This window comes from Crassostrea angulata, chromosome 2 (assembly GCF_025612915.1).
Source record: "Crassostrea angulata isolate pt1a10 chromosome 2, ASM2561291v2, whole genome shotgun sequence".
NCBI classification, from domain to species: domain Eukaryota; kingdom Metazoa; phylum Mollusca; class Bivalvia; order Ostreida; family Ostreidae; genus Magallana; species Magallana angulata.
The window spans coordinates 40,754,600-40,769,018 of NC_069112.1; the positions used below are offsets into that span (position 1 = coordinate 40,754,600).

The following is a 14,419-nucleotide window of genomic DNA, read 5'->3' on the forward strand; positions in this document are numbered from 1 at the left end:
TGAACGTGCAATCGTTGTTTATGAAAAAAGTGTTAGTATTTTAATTATTCATAGTGTTACATATCACAATAGTGGTTTAACTGTTTTTGGGATATTGCTAATTATACTTTGATATCTCCCCAAACAAAAGCAAACATTATTATTACAAAGATTTTTTTTTTTAATCAGAATGTTTCAAATATATATAAATGATAAACAGATCCTTTAAGCAAAAGTCTTTAAAAGATCTATTAGATCCATAATTCAAAATATCATCAACGATTATTCCGCCTACTTAAGGCCTGATATTTTTTATCATTTCATTCAGATTTCATATAACAAATTAAATGAAGTGAAATATATTTCTAATCAATATTTAACAGATGGAAATCTAATTTATCACAGTCAATGTGTTAATATTTGATACATCTAAAAAAGAAAAGGTATCATTTATCTTTTGTTCTTCACCTTTTGCACTCCCATTTAACAAACCCTACCGAAATAAAATGCAATTTTATTAGCCAATGTATTTACATGTATCTGTGCACCCTATTTTACATATACGTTACGACATCCCTTTAACTCTGAATGTTTAACACAAACAGGAAGAAAATAACAGGGCACAATACTTTTTTTCATTCCTTTTAAATTATTTACATAAAGAGACAGAATTCGCTTACTTTATGTTTGACCCACCATATAATTATTTATCAAACGTTCATTAGAAAAAGCAACTAATGCACATTGCTTCATATATACTGCCAATACTGTGGTTTCATTAATTTCGTGGGTATCAATATCGTGGATTTTCTGAAAACCACGGTTTCAAGGATATGTAATTTCGTGGCCAATGATCCTATCAATACAAAATGTTAGTTGAAATTAAACTTCAATGAACATTTAATTTCGTGAATCAACTTAACAACGAAATCCACGAAATTAGTATTTAACGAATATTGATGAAACCATGGTAGGTGGTCAGAGATTGTACTCTATATTTGTCTGTTTATTATCCATACACGTTTATCTGATATCCAACACATTTTAATGACAGTCAGTTTAAAAAAAAGAAGTTTTCCATTCATAAATTCTGGTTTTCCCTGTCGAAGAATTTTCATGATTTCAGGTCATTTGTTTCACAATAATTATGTTATTGGGTCTTTTAGTTTATAATATTGAAAGTGGGATAAGCGTGTGTAATTAAAAAAAAACCCAGCATTCATCACACAGATTTCATATGACATAATTAACGCAAGGGGTGTACAGCTATTTTCACATTATGCAATTAGCTGCTCTGTTGAAATTTAAAGGTGCATACTTGACAAAGGATGATGTTTATGCATGGATTTTTACTATTATGACAACGACCAGGAAGATAATTAAATACAATGATCACCAAGCTGGCACTTATAAAACGAAAATTCGAAATAAAGTAACTGAGAAAATCATTGCAAATCAACACATTAGATCATCAGTTTGGGATAGTCAGTCTTAAAAAAAATGTATTCTGATAGGTCTGAGGTAAGTTGTATCTGTATAGGTCTGAGGTTGTATCAGTATAAATCTGAGGTAAGTTGTATCTGTATAGGTCTGAAGTGCGTCATAACTGTATACTGTGGAATCATTTCATTTCGTGGGAGTCAATTTTCGTGTAAATTGTTTGAGAAGTCGTATTTGTATAGGTATGAGTTAAGTCGTATCTGTATATGTCTAAGGTAAGTCGTATCTGTTTAGAAATATATGTCAAGGTCAGATACTCGTGATGTATTGTTTGGTGAGTTTAATTTGTTTTGAAGGCCTGACTCGCTCATTTAAGATTTTAGATTTTTTGTAAAGTCAACGAGTATAAGAATTTTCTTTTAGTTATTATTGTTTTTTGGTTTTTTGGGGGTTTTTTTGTTTTGTGATCGGCTTTGGCCGATCACAGTTGTGTCCATATGAGACATCCGGCAAACTTAACTATTTGCGCACGCATTGCGCCTTGCACTATTTTATTTACTATGCAATGACAACCTTATTCAAATCTTTAATTAGATGTAGATTACTGAAACAGTAATCTTATCCGTTTACCCTGAAAATAAAACATTTATTGTGTTACATACATAGTGATTTAAATCACGTTATTTTTTCACATATTCGTAAGAATATTAGACGGAAGTATAATTCGCCTACTAATGTAAAGCTCATTCATGCCTTGCCATTTCGGAAATCAATAAAACGGTGCTATATATAGTTAACTGCATGTAGCGTATATGATATAAACAGAGCTGACAATATATAAATAGTGCCTGTTTGGGAGGGTAACAGTTGAAATTGACATCCCCGAGGAAACCATTGTCAACCGACGCGACAATCCTCCGAAACAGGCACTATTTATTTTATTATACCGAATGTCTTAATTTTAGAGAATATTTTTACTGCTTTTATATAGAAATGACGTGAATTCTACGGCGAACCGTATGCGCATAATTTACGCGCACGTAACATTTCGTTGTGTTACCCGTTGCTAAGTGTGTTGCTAACGCTGAGGGTAATAGAACGGATTATAAACTGAGTCTAACCCAATCAGATTTAAGTATTTAAAATGAAAGTATAATAAATGATATATAATGCCGACCATTCCTTTAAAAGGAATACTTGTTTTTGTTTCGGGTTTTGTTTTTGTTGTATTGGGGTTTGTTTTTGTTTTGTTTGGGTTTTTTTTAGGGGGTCTTGTTTGGGTTTTTGTGTTTTTTGTTTTTTTGTTTCTTGAAATTCTTTTTTTAATATTCACTACCACAAAGTGATTGTGTTGATATTAGGATGAAAGAGATCATTTGCTTTTCTTTTTAAAATAAGTGACATTTTATATACATCATATAGCAAAAACGTAATGTGCCCATCTGTTTTTTATTCATTCATACCAGGTATACTGTAAAAGTGGTTAATTACGCAGGTGGTTAAGTAAGTGTTTTCTACGGCCAATCAATACGCGTGAGTGTTAAATACCCGGATTAATGATTTACTATTCTTAAGTTTTATTTTTTTTATCATACACGCGGGGGTATTTTACGCGTTTTAAGATAACCGCGTCCATGTAACTGGGGTAAATTTCCCCTAGGCGTAAATAAACACTTTAATAAACACTAAACAATTTAAAGAATGTAATCAGTTGCTGATTGTTTTATGTTCAGGGTTCGAGAGGTTCCGGATACGCACAGTTTTCAGCTATCAGCAGTTCAATTGATTCAAAACAGGTATGTTTTTAGTAAATAATGATTTTTACGAGAATCAAACATTAAAAAATGCATTTTATACCCGTTTTTAATATATTGTAGCTGAAACTCGCTGGCAAAGATTTTTTTTAAATTTTATTTTCAAATAATCACGTAAAATTGATGAAGCCAATGTGTTGGTTAAGAGGTTTTTAAGAATACCAAGCGTCGTTACAATATAGAAAAAACGTTTCCTTTTGCAGAGCATAGCGATATACACGGTCATTTCCAATTCAACTTCAACTACATATGATAAAATTTCAGAGGTACGTATTCAGCTAATTCAAATAGTAGAAACGCTTTTCTATGTATGAAATTAACTTTGGTTTTGAATTTGATCCCTGTTCATAGTAAATACGTTGCAATTAATGCTAAATTGTTAATTTAATGAAATGTATATTTTGTGTTTCTTTTTTAACTGCAGGGCTTTTATGACAGACAGACTGGTAAATTCATAACACCAAAATCGGTAAGGATTACACTTGATCAGCATTGATGAAGATTCTGTTTATAGTTCAATTATCCAGAATGAAAAATCACTGGGGGGTTTTTTTATTACTGGATATGTATATATAAATTGACAATCGGGTCAATGGGACTTATATATCCTTAACAGACCCGGTAAAATATTCACATTCAAACCCACTCTACTAAATTACATCAAGATATGGTTTTTTAACAAGCGCAAAACATGCAAATGGAAAAAAAATCACTTTAATTTTGGAGGAAATCAACTCTTGAAATGTTACCGCTCGTCATGAAAATAAAGTTTCCTGTGATCTTTAAACTGGAGACTTTACGTTATGATACAGAGAAACAACACTTTATTGCGGCATAGAGATAGACATCTAAATTTGGCGATATATATTGTTACCCAATGCGTTAAAATCGCCATTCTGTGATTTAAATGAATTTACCGGGCGTAAATGATCCTCAAAGCTGAAAACGGCTTGTAGATAGGCACTGCCCGCCATATTTCTGTTTTCTAATTGCTATTCCTACAAACCTCATATTACAACATATCCATTTAGGCCTGTTCATGTTTTTGTTTAGATCCGTCTGAAGCCACAAGGGAAATGTATACCGGCAAACCTCTTAATAGTTTAAAGTATTTCGATGTAGCGGTACATTGTATCACCTGTATGAAGCTAGTATATTTGGCCACTCCGTTTTACTCGGTCGCGATGAAAATTATCAAATTTTACGCATTTTCATAAAGCCAGGGGACTAATACATGAAAAACAACAGGTTAATGCATTATAAACAAACAGAAAATGCACATAATAAGAGAGAAATACATAAACTCCATAGATCACAAAGTGAATATTGCACATCGATTATAAGTTTCGTGTGTAATGGAATCAAAAGGAATCATATATCTGTGTGACGGACGGTGCCTTTATACATGCGGTGTTTAGCTTTAAATCGGGTGTAAATTTACTCTTTTAAAGTTCCAATTGCTTCAAATAATTATAAATGACTTGTATTTTGACTCTCTGGTACTTTTACAAATACATGAACATGTTTATTTGTATTATCCTGTTTTGCATATTCATTACTGTATGACAATTTTTATATGTAAGATCAATTCACACAACAAATGGTCTATCAAAGGATGATTAAAGCATTGTTAAAATAATACTAAACCCCTTTGATTTGATCAATGAAATTTAATAATCATTGATTTCCAAAATCCTTTAGCATACTTTTTTAATGTGATCGTTAAAAGCATATTCCCATATTATTCAAAATTTGACTATCCCTTAATCAACGACAGTTGGTATAAAACAACAATTAAAGAGATAATATAACAGTTATTTCGTCTTTTTTAAAAACAGCAGTTCTGTGTTGCAGGGCCGACAGGGGAAACTTCCTAGAATTAAAGATGATAATCCTGATCATGTAGAACAGGTATTAGTTCATATTTTTAAAAAAAATCCTAAGATACTGGACATTCCTCATTTTATGCGAGTACTTAATTCAGCGATTCAACTGTTTAGCATCAAGTTGAAAAATATAAATTCGCAAAAGCCGATTTTTTAAAATCACAGTTTTCACTAAGTACATCTGTCCGAAAAAAAGCGAATTTTTATTATTTATGCTTTTTGCATGATTTTACATGGCTAATAATGTCTTGCATTTATTTAGGAAATTTACAATAGTAGTCATGACAATATACTTGTTTAATATTTCCATTACCGGATAATACTACTGTAGAGGCTGACATATTCGTTGAGGATATTACTTTGTTATTTTCGTTGGCAGTATAAATCAATGAAATTAAATCCATGACGCATTTTTTTTCACTTTAACCAAAGTATTAATAAATACAGAGTTGATAGGTAATACATTTTAAAGATAACGATATGACGAAATTAAATGCCAACAGAATTTTATTTGGTTTGAGAACAACGAAATTTTAACCCAACGAAAATATGTGCCTCTACAGTATGTCATTCAGTTTGCTGATTGATTATTAAACGTATGGAAAGGTAACAAATGGCGAACTGTGAGCTTCAGACATCAAAGAATAACTGTCATAAAATATCTTTGAAAAAATAAAAAAAATAAAAAACAAATATATAATATTATTGTTCATGCTAATGTCAGTGTACATGTATTTCATTTTGTGTAGGTAATATCTGTAGAGTATGAGATAATTGATTAAGAATACCTTGTACTGAAACATATTGATGTTGATTTGAATTAGCGTACTGCTAAATGTTCCTTTTTTTCTTAAACATATGCATGTGTATTAAGCAAATAAATGTACCTGATTGAGCCGAAGTTATATTTAACCAATAACGCAAAATAGATACACACCAAATACTGTAAACGTATTACATTTGGCTGTGTATTCTACGAATTCACAATTTTTTTCGTATTTAGCGTTTTGGGCGAAAGATAACTTCTGCTAAATCAAGTACATCGTTAAATGACCTGAATATTTGCATATGAATAATCACATTCAGGAATACGCTAATTCAAATACACGCGAACTTGTTGAAAATCTAATTTCCGCAAAATATAGTACACACGCCAAATATAATACTTTTACATTAATACAAAATAGTATCAATGTTGATTTCTATAGAAAAACTCCAACAGTAACCAAGAACATACTAAAGACTCCAAACGTCCATGTATAATTGTGATCCTGTCAGTGATTGCCGTTGTTATATCAACTACTGTTGCAACTATTGCGGTCCTGTACCTTCAAGGACAAGGTAAGATAAAATCGACATTTTTACAATATGAATTCTCGAACTTTTCCGACAAGAATTTCAAGAAAACCCCATATGAATCATGTTGTGTAATATTTAAAGATAGAATTAATTCCATCAAACTGTGTATCAGTAATCGAAATGTGTCTAAGAATTGTATACGTCTGGATCTAAGCAATATTGAACTCTCGTCTCGTTCAACCAGACGCTCGGCTGTCTTCGTTAATCTCCGACTACCAAGAGAGACTCTCTGCTTGTCGGAGATTTACGGAGACAGCCAAGCGTCTGGTTGAACGAGACTATATTGAACTCTGGCGTAGGAATACATACAACTACAAAAACAATTAAATTGTTCGTACTATATAAAATCTGACTACTTTCAATGAATTTATAAATACGTTTCTTTTGAAAAACAATAGAACAGCATACGGTACACCGAATTTATCTATTATTTTCAAGATCTACGTCTTGTCAGCGGTGATGATTTGTCCTTAGGTCCAAACACTGTTTCACTTTCGGTTTGCCAGAGTAACTGCATAGGAGAGTTGATTAAAATCAACTCCCAAAAAATTATGTGTTAAAAATGTATTCTACGATATGGTTCACTACTTGGACAAAATGACGGCGTTGTCTTTACAATACCATATTTTGTAAAAGAATAATATATTAATTATGCTTTATCGACCAAAAGTTCTACCTGAATTGTGATATTAAAGGTTTTTTTTGTGTTTAAAATTTCGCAGCTCTGTACTCAGATGCACTCGCTTTTCTTTAAAGTGGCTTACTACAACTTGAAATAGTTTCTTAATCAGTAAAACATTTCTTGATTGTGGTGGATAGCATAATGAATAGGACATATTTAAGTCAAAAAGGCAACAAAAATGTGAAATTTTGCATAAATAATCATATTTTCAAAGGTTTAATTTCGCGTGTTTCGAATATGTAATCAATAGACCCAGGCGGATTCAAACTCGGGATCTGCAGTTCACAAGCCAAATTTTTTAACCACTGAGCTATGACGACATTTTACCAAACCAGTTGATACAAACGATTTAGCAAATACATTTTGATCGCCATCTGGTGGTATAGTGTCTTAAAGTATATTCGTAGTAAAGTACCTTAAGGTTATACACAATAGTAGACGGATGTATGTAATGAGTGTTTTATAAATTCAGTAGTAGCTCTAATAATAAAAAAAAAATAACACGCGAGTTAAAATAAGAGTATTTTTTCTTAATAAAATGGGATGCTTTTGAAATGTTTTATTTATTTGACAAATGAAATATATTCAAGTATGTGCTACAGAAACCTGTCTTATCAAAATCACAGCATCCTTCGTTTTATTTCTTCGTTTTCAGATTCTCCCAACGATAACGGAAATATGTTGCGCCTTAACCGAAGCTATCTAAGAAGAATTAATGGAACCGGTACGATTCACCTTTGCTTGACATAATAGGGTATGGAATCATTGATAAATTATGTCCAGAAATAATAACCTAGTAAAAATGGATTGTATGTTCTACAGAAATCTTCAGTGACTGCAAAGATCTAAAGCTGTTTGGAAACGATAGTGATGGGCTTTACACTGTATACCCCGACCCACTTACAGAGACGCCAGTCGTCGTGTACTGTGATATGACAACGGACGGTGGAGGATGGACGGTAATAAAATCCAAGCAGATCTAGAGGGGGTCAGGGGATTTTAACCCCCCTCCCCCATGTAAAACTCAAATAACCTCAAATTACATCATAATATGACCACAAATATGCCCCCCTCCCTTCCTCAGGCAAAGCAATTACCCCCCCCCCCCCTGATTTTTTTTCCTGGATCCGCGCATGGAATTAATGTGTAACTATCATTTATCAGTAAAAGATTAGAGTCTAACCAGCATTTTATTATTTGGTCACACGTATCAGTAAAAAAGAAAAATAGTATTGTGAAAAGCAGTAATACGGAATATAAGATAATTTTTTTAAAAAATGATGAGAAAATGAATAATACTTCAAATACACATTCTGTATAGTTCTGTATGTGCCAAAATGTCTTTTTATTCTTCTAAAAATGAAGGTGTTCCAACACAGACGAGACGGGTCTGTTAATTTCTATCGTCAATGGGACAGTTACAAGAATGGCTTTGGAGTGGCATCAGGAGAGCATTGGATTGGTATGGAGTTTATAACTTATTATTTACTATAGATGCGTGTGTATTTTTCTAACGAATTTCTTTTAAAAAGGAATCTCATTGAGGCGTTACACACTGTTATAATTTTGTTTTTGGTTTGAATGTGTTTTGGTGTCCGGCAAGATACTGTGCTATGAAGTGGCGTTGGAGTTTTTATTTGTACAGTTTCTTTTGTTTCTTGATTTTTTTTATCATGATTGAATACCTTAAGTTTTCAATTCGACATACATTGTTTTGCAGGTAACGACAATCTTCACAAGCTTACTACTTTAGGAACCACTGACTTGTATGTTCGTCTAGAAGCATTCAGTGGACTCTGGTATTACGCCAAATACGGCGACTTTAAAGTGGCTGATGAATCCGATGGCTACAGACTGAGTCTTAAAGCCGGGTCGTATGAAGGAAATGCTGGTAGGTTGTTTTTGTTATAGTTTGTATAGTTTTTTTGATAAAATGAACGTTTTGAAATTAAATGTAAATAATTGCATAGAACTTGTTTAATCAGTTTGATTAATGGGGCACATTTTCATGACTTTCATTCATTTTTTCTCTTCCTTTTCATATTTGTTAGAATTTGATTAACGGTTTTATCAGTTTTCCTGCCATATCGAATAGCTACTGTAAACAGGAAACTATTCGCCCCTGTATTATTTTCGCCCCTTTTGCCCTCGTTCTCAGCGTGCGAATTTAAGACTGGGCGAATTCCAATGTTCCAGGTTATCTCTTTTATACAAATCGTGTCTGGGCGAATGTTAGAACATAACCCAGTTATTCAGCCAATCAGATGTCCCAAATTCTCGCTAAAATGCAGTCTTCGTGAAGAAAGTTTTTTCTTTTTTTCGAGTACGAAGACTTTTTGATTGGTGGAAACTTTGATAAAGGGTAGTTTCGTATAATCTATCTTTGCGTGACTTTACGTTTTTATGTAATGTTTATGCAAGTGTTGTAGGGCGAAAATAACCTGGTATACATTATTACAAATGTAACTTTAAAAAACTAGATAACAAAAGAAACACCAATCATTGAATAGTTGATTGTCACAATGGTTAGCACACGCTCTTAAAATCCAGACCCAGTTTGATATTTGTATCACCTGTTGATACATGTACCACAAAAGAAAAAAAAAACACATGGAAAAAATAAATCTATATAACAAAATCAGCGGAGCGATCGGTTTTCCCCACCCCCTTCCGGTTTTATTAATTAATATTTAAACAAAATTACAAAATTATATTTTCCTGTTCATTGCCAAGTTTCTTATTCATGTGTATAATTTTATATAGGCGACGGCATGGACAATCATGGAAGTACAGATCCAAGTGGCATGCAATTCAGCACCATTGACAGGGATAACGATAACGCCCCCGCGCGGTGTACTTTTGCTCGCCAGGGGGCGTGGTGGTATAACGTTTGTACGCTGACAAACCTGAATGGGATTTATGGGAACGGAACCTGTTTGACAACTGAAACATGTAACTTTTGGTATCTAATAAGTTCAAGCTATGTCGGTGTGAAAACTTCCTATATTATGGTTCGGCGTTTAGAAAATCAATTTTATTGTGCATTGTGTAAGTCCAGTAAATGATCTGATGTTTGTCCTGTATCTTCATTATTATTCCGATGGTTTAGGAATAGTTTTCATTTATTGTTTTAGGTAGTTTTTTAAATTACAAACTTTTTTGTTTTTTTTTATATTATAACAAAAATGTGTATTATATTCATTGTATTGTTATCTATACATTCATATATAAATTAATGTTATATGATCAATTAAGTATTTCTATTAATATTTCATTGTGTCTTACATCAGACATGCAATTCTAGTTAAAATGCCTCGTATCATGTTCAGTTATTTGTTGTTTACCTATCAAAAACCTATTATTGACGTGATTCACCAAATCATTTACATGTTCTGAATTATCGTTCGTGTTTTGACACTACCCCCGTTCATTGTTTACATTTTTACGAAATCAATTTATTTGCTTTGACACGTTATTCGATCGAGTAAATGCATGATATTTGTTTAAAACATCTTTATATTTACAAAATTAATCATCCTGTTCAGTTCCATGCCATTTTAATGCTCTTTCCGCGAGATAATCGTCATTTTACCGCTCAAAAATTTCTATGTACGGAATATGCTTCACAAACCGCTTCACTCTTCAACATGCAACGTATTCTGACACTTATTTTTGTGTTAGCAACATTTCTTAATTTTTTGTTATATCATGTATTATTGTATTTAGATGCTGACCACTATTTTCCCGTATTTTTACCTCAGTGTGATCAGTGATTGCTTTTATCGGTCACCTTGATTGATGAACTATGTCTTCATAGCGAGCTTCCGTATTCAAGTGTATCGCTACGCGCACTACTTCAGAAGGTGTTTAATTTCAATTTATTTAAAGTGTAAAATATTGCAAGGATGTGTATTAAGGCTATATGCGTATTTTGACATAGAAATATGTGTCCGTGTTATTAAATTAATCCTGACAAGGCTTTGTATAGGAATAACATGTTTTTTATTATTTAAAATTTAAAAATAAAATATTTTAAATATGCTTGTTCGGAAATATAGGATACTTGTCCGGAATGTCCATGATCCGTACAGATTTCTGATTAGTTGTTTGTGTCCAGATAGAAAAGGACAAGTATTCCTTGTTTGGAGAAGGTTATACATATATACTAGTTCCAGCAGCAGTATCACTTGAACACTCGTTCACATCCCGTTTGGTTAAGCACTCATAAGTTCAAATAGGTTATTCATTTTTATAACGAGTTGTCCGGATGTCCAGATAAGGCTGACTGAATTATTTACAATTTACTGGAAATTATGAGGACTTAATTAGCATACCTACACTGTAGTACAAATGGGGAGGGGGTTTGATTTTACCAGATAGAATTAGACTGCGTGTTTTGACTAAAGCTTCCCGATCGGTGCAAGTTTATGCATTTAATATTTATTAATTCAGTACAATTCCTATACGCTGTTTATAGTTGATACTGAGCTTGGAAACGACAAATCCGTCAGATACGAGAACTTGTAGCATTATATTTTCTTTTTGAAGAGTTTTTGAAACGTTGATAGCCCCGGGTTTCGGGTTGTATTGTTTGAAATGGTCAGCATCTTTGTCTGTGTTGTGATATTTATATATTTAGCCATCCTGAATAAATTGATGTGTGTTAGAAAAACGGTGTTTTTCTTTTGTAGCTCGACTTGTTACAAACCGGTGTCAAAAGTGGGATGCTGTATTTTTTAAGCAGCGTCCAGGATTCTAACTTTTTCTGTTGTTTAGTTGGGGATTTTGATAATTTTTCAAGGTTGATGTTTTCTTTTCAAGTATCTTCTTGTGGTTGAGTTTTATCCTGGTGTTTTAATGGCATCCCCGATCCTGAACTTATTCTAAATGTTCAACACCCGGAAGTTGACGACGATCGTCCGAATGATCTTCAGGAATACTTCAACGCTGACCAAAAAAAACGAAGTGGCGGTGACTGGCAGCCGAGACTCGGAGCAGCGAGAGGCTTGAACCTGAAACCGGAAGCTTTTACAGGTGGTGATGATTGGCAGGAGAACATTTCATATTTTGAGGTGTGTGCGGAAATGGGAAGATGGAACGTTGACGTTAGCAGCTTGTCTCCGATGTCCTGCTCGCACTTTTTAGATAAGTCTACCCATTAAGTCCAGAGAGACGTACGCCGTACTAGTTGACATACTAGAGCAGAGATTTGGAAGTTCTAGGCAGCAGAATCGTTGGTTATCTAGATTTGAATCTAGGAGACGAACCCCTAATGAATCCATAGCGGCACTTGCCGATGATTTAAGACAAATGTCACAGAAATACTACCCTAACTTAGATGCCTTCGCGCAGGAAGCACTGTCCATTAATCAGCTTTATAAAAGAATTACATTAGAAATGAAATGCTGTTGCATAGACAAGGATTGCCAGACCATAGCAGATGCGGTAGAGGTCATTGAGCGTTACGAGACCGTTCTTGGTGAAGGAGAAAAACGGAGACAGACTGTCAGAGTGATTGGTGACGATACGGAAGTCAAGAGGAGTAACTCCGGAAGCTGTTTAGATGCAATCCAACTAGATCTGACGGATACCCTAAAGCAAATAATTACGAGATTGGAACGCTGGGAATCCGGACAGACAGCGAAATTTAGTGGACGACAGAATCAGAACAACAGGCAATGATTCATCTGCCGCGCCACTGATCATTTCATGAGGGAATGTCCAATGTATCAACAAAAAACAGAGACCAAGAACAGACCATACGGTGGCAATGGAAGGCAACAAGGATCAAACACCAAACAAACAAATTTATTTTATTTACGGCGGATGATGGACATAAATGACCTAAGAAAATTTAGACTAGGATGAATAAATTTGTTTAGGGCATATTAGTAAAATTAAAAGAAATGGGATGATGGCCTTCAAACCGTCGAGTTTTTAGGTCTGGGTACGGCGGATGATGGACATAAATGACCTAAGAAAATTTAGACTAGGATGAATAAATTTGTTTAGGGCATATTAGTAAAATTAAAAGAAATGGGATGATGGCCTTTAAGTATCTGTATTGGTTGGTGGAATTCACGTAAATTTTCTAGATGCTACTGGATCGACAGCAACGATCATTTCAAAAAGCATTTTTGACAACATGGCCTCTGATGTCAAACCTCGACTCAGAGATGAAGAGAGGACACCAGTGAATGTAAACAACAGCGAAATTACCATCTACGGTCATACAGAGATTCCAGTAACTTTTGGTTCAGTAAAATACAGTTTAAAAAATAGACATGTATCTGTCAATAAATAGAGAGTTGGAAAATATGTGGAATTTAATAATTGAACACCGTTGTTATCAAGTTTTATCAAACCATAAATTACCTTGAAGATAGGCCATGATTTAAATTGTTTAATTCGAATAACCATCGATCAAAAATAGAATGTATTTCAGTAATCGAAACAAATTAAAACGTTTCAGAAACTTATTTACAACGGGCAAAAAAAACAGCGTCATTTTTTTTTCACGTAAGATTTATTCAAAATCTTTATACAAATTCAGCTTTTTACAACAAAACACAAGTATTTTCTTTATTTTTTAAAAACAAATCTCTTAATTCTTCAATTTCACATTCATTGTAACGACAATCTTTACCAGCTATTTACTTTAGTAGCCTCTGACTTATACGTACGTCTAGAGGCACTCAGTGTAGCCTGGTATAATTCAAATATGTTTTGTTTTCCGGTGAGATGGAGTTTTCTTGGGGAAAGTGTTTTTTGACTTTTTTTATTGGTTTCTTCATTTTTTTCTTCAAAAAAAGGATCTCATAAGTTTTCAATTTGACATGCACGTTTTTTTTGCAAGTAACGACGGTTTTTGCCAGCTAACGACTATAGGAACCTCTGACCAATACGTACGTTTAGAGACATTCTAAATAAATTACATCGTTAAATGCCATGTATATATGTAAAAGAACAGCCACATTCAGGAATACGCTAATTCAAATCTACGCCAACTTGTTCCAAAACTAATTTCAGCGAACTATCGTAAACGCCAATTATTTTACGTTTACAGTATCATTTAATATAGGCGACGTCATGAAAAAGCACAAAAATGAATAACCAGAAATGCAGCACTATTGATATAGATAACGTACGAGAACGCCCGCCCCGCGCGGTGTACTACTGCTCGCCAGGGGGCGTGGTGGTATAACGTTTGCACGCTGAAAAACCTGAATGGGGTTTAAGGGAATGACAACTGAAACATG

At 33.5% G+C, this 14,419-nt stretch overlaps 1 protein-coding gene across 1 annotated transcript; it reads left to right on the forward strand.

The window, feature by feature from the left end:
• Positions 1 to 1,444: 1,444 nt before the first annotated feature.
• Positions 1,445 to 11,826, forward strand: LOC128172412 (microfibril-associated glycoprotein 4-like). The gene is made up of 11 exons (XM_052838212.1): positions 1,445 to 1,500; positions 3,153 to 3,215; positions 3,437 to 3,499; positions 3,658 to 3,702; positions 5,088 to 5,144; positions 6,328 to 6,460; positions 7,816 to 7,884; positions 7,983 to 8,119; positions 8,526 to 8,622; positions 8,881 to 9,051; positions 9,924 to 11,826. Exons 1-11 carry the CDS (start codon positions 1,480 to 1,482, stop codon positions 10,223 to 10,225), a joined length of 1,158 nt encoding a protein of 385 aa, XP_052694172.1. The 5' UTR covers positions 1,445 to 1,479; the 3' UTR covers positions 10,226 to 11,826.
• Positions 11,827 to 14,419: the final 2,593 nt, after the last annotated feature.